Source organism: Loxodonta africana, chromosome 22 (genome assembly GCF_030014295.1).
Source record: "Loxodonta africana isolate mLoxAfr1 chromosome 22, mLoxAfr1.hap2, whole genome shotgun sequence".
Lineage (NCBI taxonomy): Eukaryota > Metazoa > Chordata > Mammalia > Proboscidea > Elephantidae > Loxodonta > Loxodonta africana.
This window is the reverse complement of record NC_087363.1, coordinates 29,377,355-29,400,370: the sequence shown is the minus strand read 5'-3', so window position 1 is coordinate 29,400,370 and position 23,016 is coordinate 29,377,355. Positions and strand designations below refer to the sequence as shown.

General features: G+C 43.9%; 1 protein-coding gene across 7 annotated transcripts in view; it reads left to right on the top strand.

Moving 5' to 3' along the window:
• Window positions 1–18,876, top strand: part of SNRK (SNF related kinase) — a 67,616-nt gene extending 48,740 nt beyond the window's left edge. For all 7 annotated transcript variants that reach the window (XM_064274715.1, XM_064274709.1, XM_064274713.1 and 4 more), the window contains 4 exons: window positions 2,381–2,522; window positions 6,551–6,763; window positions 9,626–9,760; window positions 15,069–18,876. In XM_064274715.1, the coding sequence (XP_064130785.1) occupies window positions 2,381–2,522; window positions 6,551–6,763; window positions 9,626–9,760; window positions 15,069–16,287 (1,709 nt within the window). In that variant the 3' untranslated portion in view covers window positions 16,288–18,876. The remainder of the gene's footprint in view (window positions 1–2,380; window positions 2,523–6,550; window positions 6,764–9,625; window positions 9,761–15,068) is intronic.
• Window positions 18,877–23,016: the final 4,140 nt, after the last annotated feature.

Sequence of the window (23,016 nt, the reverse complement as noted above, 5' to 3'; positions counted from 1 at the left end):
TAAAATGAGGGACACATAGAGGGTAATTGCAATTGCTGGAGTCCCTGAGTGATGTGAATGGTTAATGTGTTAGGCTGCTAACTGAAAGGTTGGAGGTTTGAGTCCACCCAGAGGCACCTCGGAAAAAAAGCCTGGTGATATACTTCCAAAAAAGCAGCCATTGAAAGCCTTATGGAGCACAGTTCTACTCGGACACCCATGGGGTCACCACGAGTCAAGTCTACTCAGTGGCAACTGGTTTTAATTGCACTTGCCACTTGTTCACAGTGGCAGCTTAGGAGTTGGGGCAAGTGATCAGAATTAGTAGGCTTAAGTTGTACAAAGAGGGTTTAAGTTAAATGTCAACTATATAAATTTCCTTTAAAAATTTTGGCAAGGTACTAAGATGGGCGCTGTAAATTCTTCTTACTGGGTATTTAAAGAACAGATGTGCCCAGCTGCCACTACTCAGGATTGTTTGGCATTGAAAAGGGATGGCTCTCTGGATTCCAAGATCAAGGCAGTGAAATGAGGGTCAGTGAGCAGAGTGAACTCCTGAGCCAGCTCGCTGTCCTTTGGCGGTGGGTCAGGTAATGCACGCATCCAGCAAGCAGTGCCAGGCAGACCTCTTGGGGACACTGCAGAGTCAAAGGCTTGAACGGAACAATCCTTAACCCAAACCAAAAACCCATTGCTGTTGAGTCAGTTCCAACCATAGCAACCCTATAGGACAGAGTAGAACTGCCCATAGGGTTTCCAGGGAACAGCTGTTAGAATTGAACTGCCTTCCTTTAGGTTAGTAGCTGAGCTCTTAATCACTTTTTAACCAGGGCACTGTCGAATGATCCTTAGGTTCTTTTATATAAACTTTTTAATTTTAGTAGGTATTCCCAGCTGTTTCCCTAATTTTCACTGGAGCATCCTTAGTAAAATTTATCGTACAGATAAGAAATCACAGTGCATGTAACTGGCATTTCTGCTTTCATTGAACTCTTTGTTTGGTTCAGACCAAGGAAAAGCTATGTCATTAAGTTTTAATTCTCTTGGAACATAACATGGAACTTACATTATTTTGGTTTTAAGCTTAAATGGAAACAGCAGTTGAGTGTGTCCTGCTGACAGATGTACATGTCATGTGGCCACGTGGCCTGCCCCTCCCTTCTCTTCTGAGTGTAGTCTGTAAGCCTTTTGGGGTCTAGAAAGCTTTTTGAATTGATCTCCTGTATCTAGTTTATACTATCGCGTCTGTGCTTTAGTTTCTGGAATGAGTGAATTTGTGATTTCTTCCTAAATAGATAGATTCTTTCTTCATTTGAAAAAGCATCATTTTTGCATCTGATTGATGGGTTTGTTTCTTATTTAGTGGCAAGGAGTAGGAGGTTGTGTATATTTTGGGAGTTAGTAGAAGATCAGCAAAAAAAGAGGAAGACCCTTAATGAGGGTGGATTGACACAGTGGCTGCAACCGTGGGCTCAAATATAGTAATAATTGTGAGGATGGCGCAGGACTGGGTAGCATTTCGTTCTGTTGTACATAGGGTTGCCATGAGTGCGAACCAACTCGACAGCACCTAACAACAGGAGGGTCCTCAGGTGTCAACCAGTCCAGCCTTACAATCGGTACAGGAGTGTTGTGTGCAGAATATTAGACAGATGGTTGTCCAGCCCTTGCTGGAATACTTTTAGTGATGGGAAACTTACTATCTTTATAGACAGTTGGTTCCGGTGCTTCAGTGGATCTACTGGGGAGCTCCTCCTTTTTTAAGCCACAGGGTGCCTCTTGGTTACTAACACCTTCGCTCTTCGTTCTGTCCTCTGAAGTATTAGATAAACAGTCTTTTCTCATAACAGGCGTATTTTTCTCTTCTCTGAGCGTTAATTTTCTTATCTATAAAAATGATCTGAGTTATATAACCTGATTAACTCACTAGGATTGAGGGGGATAACTGAGATAATTGCGACCTTAGGCAAAATACTTTCCAGTCTCAGAGTAATATCTTAATTTTATCTCTTGTGGTGCGTATTGTAATGGGGAAAACAGCAGTGCGTTGTCCGTTGGCTTGGAAGCTTTGATAGGTGATTTCCAGTTGATGTTCTTGCTGTTAAGGAATGAACAAATGAACTCATCTCTTTATTAACCATTTATTGACCATTCACTACGTGCCACTATGTGTCTGGTACTTCCTCAGGCCTTAAGTGAATATGAGTAACAGTGAACAAGACAGATAGATTTTTTGTCCTGTTGGGGGTTAAGTTTTCTTTCCTAGATGTTTACTTTGAGGGATAAATGCTTTTGATTAGTCAAAATAAAATAATAAACATCATTAGTCTGCTTTTACTCCCCTTGGTGTTTTTAGTTTTCTAAGTGGTCCGCTATTTAACAGTATGTCTTTGCTTTGTAGATATATGGAGTCTGGGAGTGATCCTTTTCATGTTGGTGTGTGGGCAGCCACCCTTTCAAGAAGCCAATGACAGTGAAACATTGACAATGATCATGGATTGCAAATACACAGTACCATCCCACGTGTCTAAAGAGTGTAAAGAGTAAGTAAAAAACAAAGTATGTGGAGACCTTAAGCACTCATACTAAAGCCAGACATTTTATTTCATTATCAGCCAAGAAAATCTGAGGCGATTTTAATATCCAAGCTTGCATCTGAATTCATTTTAATTTTTGAATTTAAGATTCGACTGTTGTTGAGTATTTTGGGGGGATAACCCCAGGATATGATTTGAAATTCAGTATCAGAGCACAGAATGAATTCATCTGTTTCTTAAATCACTCCGTTTCAAGAGACCTTCATGTGCTTCATCGGCGCCTACTTCACGTGAAGTGAGGACATTACCATGGGAACTGCCTTTCTCCACATCAGCAGAAAAGCAAGACCACCTGGAATTATTTTAAGTTCCAGAGAAGAGTTAGGGCATTTTCTTCCCTGAACTAGACTGCCAACACCCCATTTTAGGATTTACAGAGCATGTGTCATGGTTTTATTCGCTTCCCTCCCCCTCAGTTGACTAAAGAACCCTGTTTTGGCTTATGTGACTATGGGAAACCAACAACTAAGTGTTTACTCAAGTCGATCATTTGGAATTTAGTGTCCTTCATAGTACTTTGATAGTATGTTATATATGTAGCAAGAAATACAACAATGGATTAGAAGAATGTTGGAAGTTCAGTATTTAATTGATGTATTATGAGTGGCATTTTTTAATGAGCTCAGCTGAGATTATAGCCACTACTTAAGGATTTTGCTGTATTAACAGAGTTTTGAGTTTCAGATCAGGATATTAAAGATCTATTTCTCCCAATTTCTGATAGCTGGGGGAATCTTTTCTCCAAATGGAGCCCCATCTTAGGCCATGTGGTAGATGGTTAAGAACTTCGGTAGTCAGATTGTCTGGATTCAAATACTGGCTTCTTCATTATTAATGATGTAAAAGTGGTAGAACCTACCTTATGGGGTTATTGTGAAAATTAAATGACTTAATACACGTAAAGCTCTTAGCTCAGTCCTTTTGCACATAGGAAGCACTCAATATGAATATCAGTGATGATGATGGCGATTTTTATGCCATTAATATTATTATTCTCTACCTCAGGAAACAGGGCTACTGTCTGTGCGTATAGATTGTGTGCATGTTAGATATTTGTAATCCAAGGAGTATCTCCACAGATACCGAAAAAACTGAAACAGATTGACTTATTTTTATTTTGACATATATCATTTAAAAGAATATGTAAAAATATATATATACATAATAAAATGAGCACCTTACGTACTTATCATCCAGCTAAAGAAATAAGAAGAATTACCATCATCTTAGAAGCTTTCTTGGTGCCTCTTCGGAGGGATTAGCTTTAATAATTACGGTACCGTTCAGTTTTTCTATTTTTTCCCATGCCAGCTTTGCTGAATTACATTGTTTAAGGAACCTGCCCATTTCATCAAAATTTTCAAATTTATTGGCCTCAAGTATTTACAACATCCTCTTACTATCTTTTTAAGGTCCATGGGATCTGTGGGAATGTTGCTCTTTTTCATTCCAATAATGACAGCTTGTGCCTTTGCCTTTTTTTTGGTCTTGATTAGTGTTGCCAAAAGTTTGTTAATTTCATTAAGCTTGGTGGTGTAGTGGTTAGGAACTATGGCTGCTTACCAAAAGGTCGGCAATTCCAATTCACCAGGTGCTCCTTGGAAACCCTATGGGGCAACTCTACTCTGTCCTGTAGGGTTGCTGTAAGTTGGAATCAACTCGACGACAGTGGGTTTTTGGTTTTTTTTTTTCCAAAGAACTACCTTTTGCCTTATTGACCTCTTTTCCCTCAGCTAGCTGGGAAGTTATTATTATTCTATATTATTTTAGTGATCTTCTTGTCTATTTTAACATACACATACATATTTTATACTTAATTTAACAAACTCTGTGGTTACTGTGTAACTTTATCCTCTTCCTAAATAACCTGTCATCTTTACAAAGCTTTCATTACCAGTCAGTATTTTAGTAATTTTTTTACTCCACAAATTAGACAGTTTTATTATTTCATACAGTCAAAAATTGTTCAGATTTTCCCAGATACTTGCCAAGAATTATCTTTATCCACACTTCTTGCATATCAGACCTTCCAATTGGGATCCCATTCTTCTGCAAATAACATCATTTAGAATTTCTTTAGGTGAGCATCTTTTGGTGATAACTCCCAGTTTTTATTTGAAAATGACTTTATTTTACATATGGTCTTGAAAGTTTCATTGGGTATTGAATTCTAGGTTGACAATTATTTTGTCTCAGCTCATTGAAAATACTGCTCCACTATCTGCTGATAGCCGTTGTTGCTGTTGAGAGTCAGCTGTTTGTCTTCCTGTCGTGCCTGTGTAGGTGATGTCTTTTCTCTCGGGCTGCTTTAAGAGCTTCTATTTATTGTGCTCAGGATATGTTAGGTCAAGATTTGTGTTCCTCAGTGAATTTGGAAAATTCCCAGCCATTGTCTTTTCAAAGAAAGCTTCTTCCTATTTTCCATTCCTTCTTGGAACTCTGGTCAGTTGTATGTTAGATGTTTTCACTCTGCTCTTGTTTTTTAACCTCTCATATTTTCTATGTCTTAGTCTACTCATGCAGGGTATTTCCTTGGTTCTTTCAGTTCATTAATTCTGTGTTGTTTAATTTGTCCATTGTTTTTTTTCTTTTTAATCACAATTATTATTTTCACTTTAGAAAACCTATTTAGTCCTCCCCCCCGCCCCCTCCACCAACACTACATAGTAATTTAGTATAGCGTTTTGTTCCTCGGTCATATTTTTGGGTTTCTCCTTCATGTCTTAAACATAATCAACAAGGTTATATTCTATGTCTGAAAATTTCAGTATCTGAAGGCTTTGCATTCTAATTCTGCTGTCATATGTTTTTATGTTTTAATTCTTGCTAGTGGTGCCTTGTTTCCTTTGTGTTTTTTGAATGTGAGGTTGTATTCCTTATAATATTATTTGAGAAATTCTTTGAGGTCTGGTTTTCAGTTATAGTCCTACAAAAAAAATTGTGTTTACTTTTCTACAAGTTGCCTAGGAGCACTGTCAGCCTGTAAGCACTTTAAATTAACTTCTTTACTGTGTGAGCGACACAGATATCATTAATTTGGACCAAAAACTTGCGTGAAGACCGTTCCCTCTTGGCTTCTTCTGAGCAGTGGATTAAGTTCTCCTTTGTCATTCACCCTCACACTGCAGCTAAGATCCCAGCTCTTTCGAGGACTCCAGTTGAACTCCCGCCTTCAGTAGACTCTACACGTCATATTCTGTTACGTTCACCCAATGTCACTTGCAAAACTGAAGCAGAAACCATCAGGCCAGCTTTGTTGATCATTTCCCAGGGTTCCTGCTTTTGTCCATTTTTAGCTGCTGAGTATTTCTTTTTTTTTTGCCAACATAACAATGTCTTTAAATAAAATACGTTTCTAAAAATATATAACATTTTAGTTGTCTTTATTAGAAGGGTCATTCATTCCTCGAACAGAATTTGGCCTATGTGGTCTATTCTGTATGTCATTGCTAATCATTGTGTCTGGTCCTGGAATGTCACTAAGCCAGCAATTAATTCAAAGACAGATGTTAATTTGATATTAGAGTTAATTACAGGAACCTACCATAGTTTTATGCAGATAACACGCACCTTCTGCGTTTGTTAGCTGGCCCCATCCTCCTCCCATGAGGTATTTATGTAAGCATGCTATGCTCATTTTTTTTTTTTACAACAATATGTGGAAGAGGATTGGCATGGTGAGGGTGCCTCGTGGCGGGAGGGCACAGCAGGCAAACAAATGCAGAAGGCACGTGTTATTTCCTTAAAAATATAGTATGTTTGTCTGCTAAGCTTATCAGTATATCTAGAGATTGTGATTTTTATTTTACGAATCTGATGGCACTAAATTTTCATTATTTCTATCTGCCCCCATACCTAATTAGTAAACCTAATTAAATTGATGGTGTAAGTGTAGGAAATAATTAATAAAATAATTCACTGTTACTAATGCTGCCAACAGCCTGCTTTAACAATGGGCTTCCTTTCCTTCCTAGCCTGATCACACGGATGCTACAGAGAGATCCCAAGCGCAGGGCCTCTCTAGAAGAGATTGAGAACCATCCTTGGCTCCAGGGAGTGGACCCTTCACCGGCCACAAAGTATAACATCCCCCTCGTGTCATACAAAAACCTCTCGGAAGAGGAGCACAACAGCATCATTCAGCGCATGGTGCTTGGGGACATAGCGGATCGCGATGCCATCGTAGAGTACGTCAACACTCCTCAGTACAGGGGTCATGGGTTTAGGGTCTTAGAGTGGCCTCTTTACTTGTCAGGGCCTTTGTACACTGTGCAGTGGGTAGAGGTCCCAATTTGGCAGGAGTTATGTCTTATTTATCTCTAAAGCTCCTGGCCCAGTGCCTGGCATGGAGGTAGGTTTTCTTGTACTAGTGGACAAGTGAGCCGTGGCTGGGTGGTGTCAGGGAATGCCATGGCCTTTCTCCATTCCTGTAGGGCTAGATTGGGATACCCTGTTCTCTATCCCAGTACATGCCTTGTCTGTAGTGGTGTCCTCCTCATTGCTGTCTTCTGCTGGTTCCTGTGGGGAAAATGGGGCAGTAGCGCACGGGCTTAGAGTTCTCTAAATCAGGGTTGGCAGATGGGGCCAATCTCATGGTTTTGTAAGTAAAGTTATTGGACTACAGTTATGCCCCTTCGTTTCTGTGTTGTCCAGGGCTGCATTGCGCTGTGGCGGCACGAAGCCTCATATAGTTGCTGTCAGGTCCTATAAAGCCCCTGCTGCCACAGTCTGGAACCCACAAGTTACACAAGTTAGTAATTATATCCTAAACACCCAGGCCAGGTTTTAATGATCTAAGGACTTTGAAATCAAGGATAGTAGAGCATAAAGATGCAGTTGCTTTGTTTTAATGTTGATTAATTTCTGTAAGAGGTCCTATCTATGAAAAAGATGAAAGATTTCTACAAGTGAAAAAATCAAAGTTCTTTAACATGTTGAATGAAAAAGTGTGATGGAAAGAGGGTGGACTCTGGGCAGCAAAAGAGGGGCTCCCCTTGGGAGGGTTTCTCTGGCCTAGCTGGGTGGCCTGACTCAGTTCCTGACCCCCGGGGGTGAGGAGGCTGCAGGGTAGACCCTGCTTCGTGTGGGGCTGTCACATGTGACAGCTCGTGGGAAGGGCTGGTCCCTGAGAGCGGACATGTGTCTTCAGGGAGCCTTTAATACACTGGGAAGGCAGATTTACAAACATAAACCCACTCATTAACTTTGGTCTAAGGACAGACGTCTGCAAGTTTCTGAGTGCTTCATGATGAGCCTTCACAGCTCCTGAAATGGCCCAGTGAGTAGACGGGAGCAGGAGGCACACTACCCTGCCGGGGATACTCAGTCTAGGAGTGTGGAGGAGAGGGCTTTGCGTTTTTGAGAGAATAAAAAGCAGTTTGTATCTCCCTGAGTTGGCTTAATGGTTTTTGTTGTTGTTTTCTGCTTGTTTGTTTTTTGGTGGTAAAACACGTGACAAAGATTTTGCCATGTTTACTACCCTTACGTGCACAGTTCACAGAAATCAGTCACAAGCACCATGCTGCACAGCCACAGCATTTCCAGAAGTTTTTCATCGCCCGCACAGAAACTCTGCACCCGTTAAGCAGTAACTCCCTTTCTCCTCTCCCTCAGCCCCTGGTAACCAACCGCTGATTTTTCTGTGTCTGCGCATTTGCCTGTTCTTGAGGTTTTACATAAGTGGGATCACACAGTATTTCTTCTTTTGTGTCCAATATATTTCACTCAGTATAATATTTTCAAGGTTCAGCCCTGTGTATCCGAGCTCACCTCTCTTCATAACTGAATAATACTCTGTCGTATGTATATACATACCACGTTTTGTTTACCGGTTCATCCGTTGATGGACACTCGGGTTGTTTGTCTTAATGTTTTAGCATAGTGGAGTCATCTAGAACTATTTAATTAGTGCACATTCCATTAAAATCCAAAAGGGGGGACACTTTAAATGGTTCAGGTGACTGCTGCTCCACTAGTGAGCACGTGCCCCAGACAAAGCAGGAGATGGGAGAGATGAGCTTGCTGTCCCCAGGTGGTCTCAGGTCTGGCCTGCCGCACAGGTGTGAGCAGCTCCTCGTTCTCAGGGTGGTTCCTGTGTTTAAAGACCCTTGACACATCCCCCAAACACAAGCCAGCTGCTTTATCTGGCACTCAGCTAGAAACCACTCTGGAGAATTCTGACCCCTCCACTTCATCTTGGGCTCTTACTTTGGAGACTCAAACCTGGGCCTGTCCTCCCCCACTATATATTTTGTAAAAAGTGAGCTCCGCTGTTGTTTCTTTTCGAAGTACTCTGTGTGAGTGTTTTCACTAACTACAGAAGAACAACAGCTTGTTCCTGGGCCATGTGGGGTCCTCAGTAGCTCTCTCGTGGCACTCTCCGGTGTATCCCATGGCAGGAGAGTGGGCGGGGCGTGTGCCCTGTGGGCATCAGGCCCCAACTCCCTGCTAGCTCAGTGCCTGACCAGACTAGGGACTCTGCGAGCATAACTTGTTAAGTGGGCGAACGAATACTTGATTTTATTCAAAGAAAAGGTTAATAACGACATGCCCTCAACTATATTAATAACTCTTTAGTGCCTAAAATGTCAGTAAATGCAGAGTCTAAAAATAACTTCCTAATTTGTCAATTGATACAGGCGTTTCAGCACACATTCCCGTAACACAACCTTGTCTTTGTACTTGTAGTGGGAGCAGGCCAGTGAGTTTAACAGAAACAAACACTGACGTACAAGTGCAATTTCAGATAACCTGTGCACTCTTGGAAGCTTCCCTACCTTTTTTTAGATATCAAAAACTGACATCAGCATTGTGGGCTTATCTAGTACAGATGTTTTTATACAGTTGTTTTTCAGAATTTCAAGAGTGACCTAAATAACTACTAGGTTTTTTTTTTTTCCAGTTTGTTTTTTTGCATAATTTTAAAGATCACAAGTCATTCAATTTCATTTGCTTGTGCTTTTTTTTTTTTTTTTAAATCTGCTCTGCTTCTCGTAAAAAGCAAATCCTACCAGTGTGGCTTGTGTTCATTGTCACTTTGTTTCCCTCAGGGCCCTGGAAATGAACAGGTATAACCACATCACAGCTACTTACTTCTTGCTCGCCGAGAGGATTCTGAGAGAAAAGCAAGAGAAAGAAATACAAACCAGATCTGCAAGCCCTAGCAATATCAAGGCCCAGTTTAGGTGAGAAAAAAATCTTCACTGATTTTAGTAAGTTAACGTTTTGAAATAGTGGACTTTTTTTTTTTTTTTAAATGCTTCCTAACTGTGGGGTGAGACAGTTCAGTGATCATGGCCTCATGGGAGAGAAGTCTCACACATGGGTCTCCTGTGTGCATAGGAGGGTGTTGGTCCTCTGTCACCATGTGGAAAGAGGGGCTTCAGCTGGTGGCCTGGCTGAGAAAGCATGTTAGGAAAAGCGGTCTCAAACTGGAGTTTGCTAACCGTTTTCGTTAAACCCTCTCAGATCTGACGTGTAGTAATCTGCCATTTTCTAATTTTTTCATCTCAGGAATGAGGCTGAAGTTTTCCCTTAGTTATTTGAAATAATTTTTAAAAATATGGCATTTCTGTGCCATCGCAGCATGATGCTATCTCAGGGTTTCAGGGATTAGACAGGTGAACGAGTTGACTTATTAACTGCTTAACTTTGGGCGGGTCACTTATCTTCTCCGTGACTCCGTTTCCTGATCTCTAAAATGGGTGCGATGACACTGTCTACCTTACAGGGTTGTGGTGAGGCATAAATGAATTAAAACTGTGAGGTGCTTAGAGCGGGACCCCTTGTGTTTGCTGCCAGTGTTACCAGTGTCTCACCACCATTCTCTTCTCCAGTAGTCAGTGTGCCCCCACGCCTGCCTCCTTCCCCATAGCTGCCTTCTCACCCTCTTCCTTCATCTCCCCCCACTTCCTTCCCCGTAGCTTCCTTCTCACCCTCTTCTTCCTCCTTCCCTTCCCCCTCCCTTCCCCACAGCTTCCTTCTCACCCTCTTCTTCCTCCTTCCCTTCCCCCTTCCTTCCCCATAGCTTCCTTCTCACCCTCTTCCTTCATCTCCCCCCACTTCCTTCCCCGTAGCTTCCTTCTCACCCTCTTCTTCCTCCTTCCCTTCCCCCTTCCTTCCCCATAGCTTCCTTCTCACCCTCTTCCTTCATTTCCCCCCACTTCCTTCCCCGTAGCTTCCTTCTCACCCTCTTCTTCCTCCTTCCCTTCCCCCTTCCTTCCCCATAGCTTCCCTTCTCACCCTCTTCCTTCATCTCCCCCCCACCCCCTCCTCTCCCCCACTTTTCTTCTGCCATACTAGCCTTCCACTGAAACACAAAGCGTGGAAAAGTTTTAATTTTTTAGGTCATCACTATGAAATTTATTTAAAAAGTTATTTATCTTTGTCCATTTGGATAAAGTTATCTGTGGAATTGTAGTCATTCAAAAATAGAAGAATACTCCTGATTCTGAATAAATCTCTATTTGTGCATCCAAATACATACAAATATGTGTGTATTATTATTATTTGGGGAAAGGAGAAAACCATCTGGATTTTAAATGACTTGTCGCGTGTAGCCTGTCGCCTGGGTCCAGCGGCAGAGAAGATGGAGGAAAACAGTCCTGGGTTGCCAAAGAGTCGGAACCCCAGGGCTTTAGTGAAGTCAGTAACTTCATTCCTCCCCAGGTGGGCTCTTCTGCAATGGGAACTGAGCACAGTGTGTAGTGTCAGCTTTAGAGGACAGGGCCCCAGAGTGAGGGGACTCTTGGGAATCAGACAAACCAGGAGACTGGTGCTGGGAGGCAAGGATGCCCCTGGTCCTGACCTCACTCCTCTAGCAGGAAGGAGCAACCTAAGACCAGACAGCCCCGCGTGTTAGCTACGTCAGCTCTGGAGCCACCACCAGGCTTTTGGAGAAGAGAATATTTGGGTTTGAACTGATTTTGGTCAGTGAAACAGGTCGGGATTCAATGTGAAGTTGATCAAATAGGTAAATAAATTAGATCACCTTACTCTATTACAGAAATTAAAAAAAAAAAAAAAACTGTCACCATAAAGAAATAACAGCCTTCCAGGCAGTTCTCCTTTTGCCCTCATGAGGATTCTGAAGGCAGATGCTGTGAGAGCCCCTTCTCCCCTGGGACACAGGGCCCGCTTGCAGGTGGCAGAGGTCTGCTTCCTTGCTTTTTCTTTATTGTCACTGTTACTTCGTTGACAAAACCCTGGACCTAACTTGGCTCCATTGTTAGATAAGCCTTGGGGTCCGAGTAGCTTGGGATGTGGAGGCCTGGACTGAGTCAGGAGGCTAGTGTTTCAACCAGCAGTTAGTTGTGCGGGAGGTCAAGTCAGGGAGTGCCAGCCAGAGCAGACCGGTACTTGTTAGGAGGTGACGGCCCAGGGAAATCGGTGACAGCACAGTTGGGAAAGGGTGGTTACAGGAAGCGGACATCTCCTGCCTGGCTGCTGCTGTCTGTGTACACAGGCGAGTGGGCAGAGAGATGTGGGGACTTGGCCTGTGAGTTCTGGGGTTCGGGCCAGAGTTTTAGGCCTGGAATTCATTGGAACATGGGAACTGCCTTGGGGAATGCAGTGGCGGATGCTCACTTGAGGAATGTTGGGGTTAGAAATGACTCAGGTGAAAGGAAAAGTGGTTGTCCAGGCAGGGTCCTGCATTGGTGAGGGGCTATGGTGTTGGGAGGTGTCAAATTCAGTAGCCTAAGGTTTCTTAAATTCTGGGACTGATGCTGTTCCGAATATGCTAGAATTTTACTTCAGTGATCAAAAATGTCAGTGTGGCACTGCCTCACACCTTCTGTGACAGGATATGACATCTGAGAGAATGGTACAGGTGTTTAGATTTATTCCTGATCTAGAACTCTGGGAACCGTCTTTGGGGCTTGTCTGCACACTGCAGAGAATCTTCCAGTCTGCCCAGGAGAGCTGAGGACACACCGTGGGAACCCTGGGGGTGGGGGGGCTGGGACATCTGGCACATGGAGCCAGGTAACTCTGGAATGAAAATGCTGATGTCCTTACCGTAAATGTGATGTGCCACACAGTGCCAGCAGTTGTCAGTTGGGACCACTTCAGGGAGTACCGCTTCTTAGCTTCAGCTATGAATTTTTGTTCTAACAGGTTTATACCTGTGCAGAACATTTTAAGAAAACTTGTTTGTAACAGTTGTAATAGATAGTACCATACAGTGGTTGCTGATAAACTTTCGTTCTTGCTTTATTGACTATGAAAACTATGTGATTTTCCAGTTTTTTGGGACTGCAGGCCCTTGGGAGCTCTTGGGTCCTGCCGGTGTGAGATGGAAACATGGCGTGGTTAGGCTGCTGTTAGACGAGGCCTTGTGAAGTCCTCAGGGGGGCTGGCCTCAGCATGGGTCACATGGCACCCAGCACCGTCTCAGAGAGGGACCAGGCCGTGAGAACTACCACTGAGGCCTGGCCACATCAGCTCCGTGGATTCAACAGGAAATTGTTCAGGGGGCTTCATCAGGTCACAGAGTGAAGCTACACTGCCTTTGGGATTTAGCAACCACAGTACCCAGCCTGCATCAGATGTCACTGTCCTCAAGCTTCTGTGACCGTGGGAGATTACTTACCCTTTCTGCCTCTTGATTTCTTCCTCTGTTAAAGGGGCATGATAATAGCACCTGCCTCACAGAATGGCTGTGGGGTTAAATGAACTCAGCCCTGTAAGCCTCTCACAGCAGTTGGCTGGCTGTAGTGAGCAGGCAGTGTGAACTGTGCTGTTGACGCATTTATAATTCTTTTCACCAGTTTTCTCTTTTGTTGAGATAAGACATGATTTTCTTACAACATTGTGGCTACAAGGATGACGTATTTCATCTAACACAGTGTTGCGGCAGATATATGCTCAATAAACGTGAACTGTAACGATTTGGTCTGTTTGTGAAGAAAAGCCATTGGTTCAGGGGTGCCTGCCCATACGGTGACCACCACAGCTGCAGTGCTCCTGGATTTTGCTTCTGGGGATGGGTCTGAGAGTTTTTTTGGCTTTCTTTTAAGTGGGGGAGGGTGACAGGAGCCTCCCTCACGTCTGGCCCCTCCTTATCCTTCGCACACCGATTGAGGTCACAGAAGCCGTCAGCACCTCGCCTCTCTCCACGGGGGGTTTCCTCTGTTTGCTGGGTGGGCTTTTGGTGGCTGCGCACGCACACAATTCTTTCTCTGGGTGCAGGCCTGTCATGTGCAGCTTTCCAGGGGCCACCAGGCTCATGGCAGGTGTGTGCGATTTTGTTGGTGGAGGACAGGTTACTTGTCCAGAGACACTTATTGACCTCAAAAATATTTATTAGATAACCCAGCAATGACTATAGCAAATGCACCCACTCCATCGTTGAGAGAGAGCGTAAGACTCCATGTTGAGGGAAAGGTACATGGATAAAATGTCCTGAAGTTTTGTAAAGCTAACGATTTAATTGGATTTTACTTTCAGGCTGACAAAATTGGTGTGTGTAAAAATGCCCACAATGTAAAAGTGGCTGTTTTGAATGTCTCTACCCTGGTGGCATAGTGGTTAAGTGCTATGGCTGCTACACAAATGGTCAGCGGTTTGTATCCGCCAGGCGCTCCTTGGAAACTCTATCGGGCAGTTCTCCTCCGTCCTATAGGGTCGCTATGAGTCAGGATCATCTCGACGGCAGTGGGTTTGGTTTTTTTGGTTTGGCATCAAAGCAGCCTGTGGTTTGTGCTCTTCCCCTGGAGCAGACTATCCCCCTGGGGCAGAGAGGACAGTTGAGAATTCCAAGGTGTTTATTCAAAGCAGAGGTGGAGACCTCATTATCAAAAGTCTTCCTTGGCTTCCAAGCTATGTTCTTATCACTTGAGTGGCTCCAGACTGAGGAATACAGTCAGTTTAAATAATAGTGATGTTTGCTATTTCAAACATATATCTGTTTATATTTAGCTTAGTGAGTACGTTTCTTAATTAGGAAAGAAGAGATTTATGTCTGTCCGTATACATTGACCTGTCTATCCATATTCTCATATTTACATCCATTAAAGCATGTCCATGTATTTTTGCAAGCACAGAGCACTTAAACCATCTTGTAAAAGCAGGAGGAACAAATTTCAGGTGAATTTTATTAGCAATAATATACCTTTAAAGATTGTGATCCGAGAACCTGATGGTCAGCTTTTGCAGTGGTGGTAACCCCTGTATGCCCTCAGAAATGGTTTTCTTTGTAGTGTAAAGCCTTTGTCTGGGCAGGGTGGAGGACGTCTTTGCCGCTTTTTCTTTTCTGACAGCTCTGATGAAATTTTCATTTGACCAGTAAGCTCCAGGCTCTACCAGTTTCCAAACCACGTTTGCCCGTCTGGTGTCCTTGCTGCTGTTCACAGGATGTTGAATAGGTTTGCAGGGTGGCTGCTGCTGCCTTTTTTTTTTAAAGTCTGTGGATTTTGCCTCAGTCAGTTTAACATAATCCACTAGTGTGTGCATATTATTACATGGTTTTTCTCTTTCCAATCTCTTACGTAGGCAGTCATGGCCAACCAAAATCGATGTACCCCAGGACCTGGAGGATGACCTCACGGCCACCCCTCTGTCCCATGCGACTGTCCCTCAGTCTCCCGCTCGTGCTACTGACAGTGTCCTCAATGGCCACCGGAGCAAAGGCCTGTGTGACTCGGCTAAGAAAGAGGACATCCCTGAGCTGACTGGAGCAGCGCTCTCCGCGGGGCCACCGGCAAGCTTGAAACCCACAGCCAGTGGGCGCAAGTGTCTGTTCAGGGTGGAAGAAGATGAAGAGGAAGATGAGGAGGACAAGAAACCCATGTCCCTCTCAACACAGGTGGTTTTGCGCCGGAAGCCGTCTGTGACCAACCGCTTGACCTCCAGGAAGAGTGCTCCCGTCCTTAACCAGATCTTCGAGGAAGGGGAGTCTGATGACGAGTTCGACATGGATGAGAACCTGCCTCCCAAGCTGAGCCGGTTAAAAATGAACATCGCTTCCCCGGGCACAGTTCACAAACGCTACCACCGGAGGAAAAGCCAGGGCCGCGGCTCCAGCTGCAGCAGCTCCGAGACCAGCGACGACGATTCCGAAAGCCGCCGGCGGCTGGACAAAGATAGTGGCTTCACCTACTCCTGGCACCGGCGGGACAGCAGCGAGGGGCCCCCCGGCAGCGAGGGGGACGGCGGGGGCCAGAGCAAGCCCAGCAACGGCAGCGGAGGGGCGGACAGGGCCAGCCCCAGCGAGAGCAGCGCGGGCGGGGGCGGCCCCTCGGGCGGCTCGGGCGGCGCCCCCGGCAGCACGGCGGGCAGCACCCGCCGCTGCGCCGGCCCGGTGGGCTCCGTGCAGCTGGCCTCCCGCGGCGCCGGCGAGCTGGTCGAGAGCCTCAAACTCATGGGCCTCTGCCTCGGCTCGCAGCTCCACGGCGGCGCCAAGTACATTATCGACCCCCAGAGCGGCCTGTCGTTCTCCAGCGTGAAGGTCCAGGAGAAGTCCACCTGGAAGATGTGCATCAGCTCCGCGGGCGGCGCGGGCCAGGCCCCGGCCGTGGGCGGCATCAGGTTCTTCTCTGACCACATGTCGGCCCCCGGCGCCGAGCTGGAGCGGATCAAGAGCAAGAACCTGAAAAACAACGTGCTACAGCTACCTCTGTGTGAAAAGACCATCTCTGTGAACATCCAGCGGGGCCCCAAGGAGGGGCTGCTCTGCGCCTCCAGCCAGGCCAGCTGCTGCCACGTCATCTGAGGGGGGCCCGCGCTCCGTCCCACTCAGAGCTGTGAAGCCCGCTCATGTCACTGTTCCCTTTCTGTTGTACCCTTTGGCGGTGGGCGCCCGGAGCAGTTATTTATTACATTGTCATTTGTTCGCCTGACGATGTGACAATGCATGGTCTTCGTGCATGCTGCTAGACACTTCTTTTCCAGCTGAAAAGTCTATTGTGTAATTTTTACTTTTATAATTTTAATGTGGATGATCCGGATTCAATTAAAATGTATATTTGGAACCTGATATAAGTGGAGCACTTAGGAATCTGATGTTCTGCACTTACCCTAGAGAGAGAGAGAAAATGCTTTTGTTTGGTTTGCTTGTGAGCAATCTCAGTTCCTGTCCTGACCGTCTGTGACGCAGAGACTCCGTGCCCTGAGGCACGCTGTGGGGTGTCCGCGGCCGGCAGAACCAAGGCAGCAGTGTTGTGATGGGCTCGGCCCGGGCACCACGGGAGGGCGGCTCAGCGCCGGCCTGTGCGGAGCCCTCTGAGAGCAGCCGGTGTCTGCACTGGGACCTTAGCACAGGATTCGAGCCGGCCCACACCTGTTTGTCTTAAGCTCTAGCGTGGAAACAAGTTTGGGCTCTGAAAATTTAACGAGAAAAAGATTTTCTTGTTTTTGTAATAGGTGAGATGAAGTACCTAGATTTATAAGGCAGCTTCCCCCGTAGTGTTGCATCAGTTACAAGCAGACAATCTTACTTTGTAATGTGATGAAGTGAATTGATGTCTTAACTCTACTGGTAGAGTGTGTGTCTGTCGCACAGAACAGCACAGTGCTCTGTGTCAGCCCTTCCTGTGGGTGCACTCAGGGGTGCCTGTGACACCATGTAGACAGAAGAGACAACAGGGCCTGGTATGGGCACAGAGGCGCACACAGACGTGGGCAAAGTCTAAATCCCATAAATGAAAAACAACAAAAACTTGTTGGGATCTATGAGCCTGGTAATTAGTTGTCTGTTTTTTATCTCCATTCTTTTACATCCTTTGACTCAGCTATGAAGTTGGCTAATCAAAAAAACACATAAAAGGGTAAAATTCACACATTAAGAAAAAAACACAAAGGTTGCTTTTTTGTCCTTCTTTTCTTTTTTTGCTGTTTTTCATGTTGCCTTCCTGCCAAAATAATAAAGACCTCTTTAAACTCTTCCTGTACAAAGACTGCTTTTGACCAGATAGTCATCTTTTGTGGCATTTTATCTTCTTAGGACACACTATATTGCAGATTGCTAATTGTGCAAGGGGCCAGATGCTACTTTTTCGTGCTGTGCCCTGGGGGTCTTAATGCTTAGTGACATCGGTGCTAGGGCAAAGGCCCCACCAGTGGCTGGGACCTGGGGCCTTCCCACCCCTCACCTGTCATGGCTCTGAAGTGATAGACTGAGTTGCACCTGGTCACGTGATTTGTGGAGTGGGCAGAGCACCAAAGAACTGCATTACGTCGGCCGTGGTCCCTTCAAGTACACGCTGACTCTGCTAACTTTAGGAGGAATATATTTTATTCAGAACTCTGAATTTCACAGTATACTGACTAAACTAAGTAAAAATGATACTTAAAAACACTTCCTTTACTTTCTAGACCTAGGCTAGATATGTTTTAAGCTACAGCTCTAGTTCATTGTGATATTTATCTAAGAACAGATGTGTGGGTGAAGCCATAGAACATATTTGCTTGAAATTCTTGAGCAGGGAACTTACAAAGGGCCAGAAATAAGATGTGTGGTTCACACAGATAGTGAGCGTAACATCTGTATTAAACGTAGGAGAGAAGTTTATAAAGGGCATTGGCAATAAATTCTTTGTTGCAGCTGTTCTCCAAGTAATGTAAATACTTTTCCTGTGATTATGTATAGCCTTGGAATGGCACCTTTTAACTAACCCTTACGTGTTTGGTTTTCAATGGTTTTTTATATTCAGATGTATATATGGTGCTCACTTTAGGCTCAGCAGTGTTGACCATTTATGCTGCATAGCTGTATTATAGCCTTATTAGTTGTGTGTGGTTGGTTGACCCTCTGGGTACACAAATGTTAGTCCGAGTGATGTCTTATTCATTTGTTCATAAGTGAATGGTTGTGCATGTGTTGTATGTCATAGTATGTTGTCACGTAAACGGGAAGGAGCGAATAACCATTACAGTAAGATAATATTGGACCAAACTACTTACTTGCTCTAAACAGTTTCTTGTACCCCTTTACCTGTCTTCAAAAGTTGCATATAGTTACAGTAGTGTATAAATTAAGTATTGTGGAAAAGCAGTTAGTCTTGTATTTTTCTGTATGTGTGTATATATAATTATGTACTTCTGGCAATTCTATCTGTATTTAAAGATGTGACAATCTTGACACCGATTTTAAGAATAGTGGTGAGACTGAAATGAATTAAAGGTATCCCTACCAAGTAAGAATTGACGTGTGTTAAGAGGGTACAGAATTATCAGCCGATTTGGTCAGTTGCTTCCAATGCCGGTTGATTTTCCTCATTGTGTAAACATTGACAGGTATGTGACAAATGAGAAAAAAAAAATCCAAATAATAAAGTGGCATATTGGTGTTCAGCAATATAAACTGTGTCGCCTGTTGTATTTCTTCCCGTGAAAGCAGCTTTGTAGAACCCCAGCCAGGGTTAGACCCAGCTTTCCACATGCTTTGCACCTGCAGCTGTAGGTGGCTGAAAAAAATTCAGTCGAGACTGTTCTTGCTTTAAACTCATGACCACAAATGTCAGGTGGGCCTCAGGGCTGCCCATTAACCATACTTAATTTCCCCAGTTCACCTGCTTTCCTCACTCGAGTGGTCACCACAATCCCTAACACTTGACTAAATTGAAGCAATTAGAACTGCCACCAGCTCCCACCTCTGCTTCCTGCCTTCACGTGTGTCCACCTGCTCTGCTTTCCTCCTGTTAGGGTGATCCAGGGTCAGCTTCTCCACTTACACCCCAGTTCCCATCCCTCTGACAGCCACAAGGACTTGGCTGCAGTCATTCTCTGCCGCTCTTCATCATCCGTCTTTGCTTCCCAACAGCAAACAAAACACAGGGTTTTAGTCCCCCATCTTAAGAAAAAAAATGTTTTTGTCCCCACTTCCCTCTCTAGCTGTTGCCACATTTCTCTGTCCCTCTCCTTCACTCTCTGGAACCCTTCCGATCAGCTTTTGCTACTGTCACCCCACCAAAACTGCTTTTCTCAAGGTCAGTCATGACCTCCATGCACTAAAGCCTGTGGACGGTTTTTAAAAACAGTGTTATTGAGATAACAATTCACGGGGCCATACAGTTCACTAAATTGTACAATTCAGTGCTATTTAGTACATTCACAGAGTTGTGCAACCATTACCACAATCAATTTTAGAATATTTTCGTCACCCAAAAAAGAAACCTCATTCTCATGAGCAGACATTTCCCTTTCCTCATCCGCCTGCTCCACCCTCAGCTCTAAAACAAAACAAAACAAACCAAACCTGTTGACTTCGAGTTCATTCTGACGCATAGTGACCCTATAGGACCGAGTAGAACTGTCCCATAGGGTTTCCAAGGAGTGGCTGGTGGATTCGAACTGTCAACCTTTTGGTTAGCAGCTGAGCTCCTAACCACTGTGACACCAAGGCTCCTTTCCTGCCCCCAGCTCTAAACCAAAAAGCCAAACCCAGTGCCATCGAGTCGATTCCAACTCATAGCGACCCTATAGGACAGAGTAGAACTGCCCCATAGAGTTTCCAAGGAGCGCCTGGGGGATTCACACTGCTGACCCTTTGGTTAGCAGCCATAAGCACTTAACCACTACACCACCAGGGTTTCTGCCCCCAGCTCTAGGCAGCCACTAATCCAGTGATCAGTCCCCATGTTTAATGAGTTGATCATTCTTCCTTGTAAACTTCCCACCTTTCAGGATCCCACTTGTCCTACCTTGCTGCTCTTCAGTCTACTGGTTCCTCCTCTCTGGACCACTAAACTCGGAGTGCCCCAAGGTTAGGTTTTGGACCCTGCATGCAGTCTCTCGATGATCTCATTCAGTCTAACATCTATATGCTAAGGAACCCCCAAAAATAAATTTAGGCCACAACTGTCCTGGAAACATCAGACTCCTACTACACACTTGACTTCTCTACTTGGATGTGTCTAATAGGCATCTCAGTTTTTTCAATCCCCACACTCCTAATCATCCCCCTCAAATCATACCTTCCTTGTGGTCCCCATCTCAATAAATGGCAACTTCAAGCTTAGTTGTACACAAGCCACAAATCTTGGTGTTATTCTTTTGCTCTGTCACCCCAACACACAATCCATCAGCAAACTTACTGGCCACTGGCCACTCCCACTCCGGTCCATGCCACCATTAGTACTCACCCAAACAACTGTTAAGAGCCTCTTAAAGGGTCTTCCTGCTTTTGCCCTTTCCTTTCTCCCATCTGTTTTCCATGTAGCAGTATGAATCGTCCTTTTGAATCTAAGTCAAATCATGTTTTGAAAGGTTTAATTTCCAAATATTTGATGATTTTCTACCTACATTTCTGTTACTAATTTCTAGTTTAATTCCATTTTGGTAGGAGAATGTGCTTTGTATAATTGGAATCTTTTTAAACATGTTGAAACTTGTAGCCTACCATGTGGCCTATTTGGCGAATATTCTGTAAGCACTTATAAAGTGCTGTTGTTAGTAGGTGTTCTATAACATCAATTAGTTCAGGTTGGTTGATAATGTTCAAATCTTCTATATAGGTACTGATTTCTCTATCTCACTATATCGGTTATTGAGAGGAGTAATTGAAATCCTCAGCTATAATTGCAGATTTATCTCGTTCTCCTTTTAGCTCTATTAGTTTTGGTTCATGGAATTTGAAGCTCTGTTGTTAGGCACGTACACATTTAAGACTTATGTCCTCTTGGTGAATTAACCCCTTTATCATTATGAAATGCTCCTGTTTATCCCTGGTGATGTTCTCTGTTCTGAAATCTGTGATACTGATGAAACCACTCCAGCTTTCTTTTGACTGGTGAGAGTGTATCTTTTTCTATCCATTTAGCCTACCTGTGTCTTTATAGTGAGTTTCTTTTTAACAGCATAGAGTTGGGTCTTGCTTTTTTATCTAATCTGAGAGTCTTTACCTTTTAATTGGAGTGTTTAGACTAATTATATTTGGTGTAAGTACTATATTTTATGCAAATAACGTGTCTTCTGCATTTGTTTGCTGGTCAGGCTTCCCTCCCAGTGAGGTATTTTCCTAAGTGGGCTATGCTAGTTTTTTTTTTTTTTTACACCAACGTGTGGAAGAGGATTGGCATGGTGGCGCTTGTGAGGGTGCCTCCTGGGGGAAGGACGGGGCTGGCAAACACACGCAGAGAGCGTGCATTATTTGCATAAAAATACGGTATCAGTATGATTGGGTTTAAAAATACAGTCTTCTGGTTGCTTCCTGTTTGTCTCATCTGTTTTTTGTTTTCCCTCTTTTGCTACCTTCTTTTTTTTTTTTGGTTTAACTGAGCACTTTTTATGATTCCATTTTGTCTCTACTATTGGCTTATTGGCTGTACCTCTTCATTTTAACTTTCAGTGGTTACTGTAGAGTTTACAATATGTATCTTTTAATGTATCACAGTCTACCTCCATATATCATTTTATGTGTAGTGTGAGAACCTTACATCTGTATACTTCCATTTTCTTCTTCCTGTTCTTTGTTGTCATACATTTTACTTTTGCATATGTATAAATCTCACTACATTGTCATTATTTCTGTTTTAAACAGTCAATTATCTTTTAAAGAAATTAAAATATGAGAAAAAAGCCTTTTATTTTACCTATATATCATTTCCAATGCTCTTCATTTCTTTGTGTAGATCCGCATTTTGACATGGTATCATTTTTCTTCTGCCTGTAATATTTCTTACAATGCAGGTCTGCTGGAAATACGTTCTGCCAGCATTTGTTTGTCTGAAAATGTCTTGTCTTCAATTTCAGTTTTGAAGGATATTTTCGCTGGGTATAGAATTCTAGGTTGACAGTTTTTTTTTTTTATTGTAATGCTGAACACTGAATTTTACATTGTTGGGGTGCTGGTTTTGTTGTATTCATTTAAAAAATGTTGGTTTTGTTTTGGCATACAGCTACTTGGAATTAGTTGGAACCCTTTGGGTCTGGCTTTTAAAGTGTATCAGGGCAGATCCAGAGGAGTCTTTAGGGATAATTTGGCCCACAACTGAGGCAATACCTCTCTAAGACTCTACCAAAGTCTTTTCACTTTGGCTAGTGGGACCATGAACTATTCCCAGCCCTGTGTAAGTTCCGACGATTGTCTGCAGCTTTCCAGTGGTTCTTTCCCTGGCCTCAGGTAGTTTTCTCACAATGTGCTGATGAATACTCAACCAAAGACTCTGCACATCTCTCTAGCTCACTCGGTCTCTGTGCTGCTCCCTCTTCTCTGCGTACTCTGCAAACTTTACCCACTTTGGTTTCTCTGAACTTGAAACTCTCTGTTCAACTCAGCAAAACATCAGATTCTGTGTGGGGTGCCCCCTCCTGTGTTGTTCTGGCAACCGACTCCACCTGGCTACCTCTACAGATCCACTGTCCCTTATCTGAAACTCTTAGGGCCAGACGTTACGGAATTTGAAATTTTCCAGATATAAGGAAGACAATAAGATGCATGTACACTTGTTACATAATAGCTCCAGTGCAATGTAAAGTGGAACCCTGTAATCAAACATCTTAA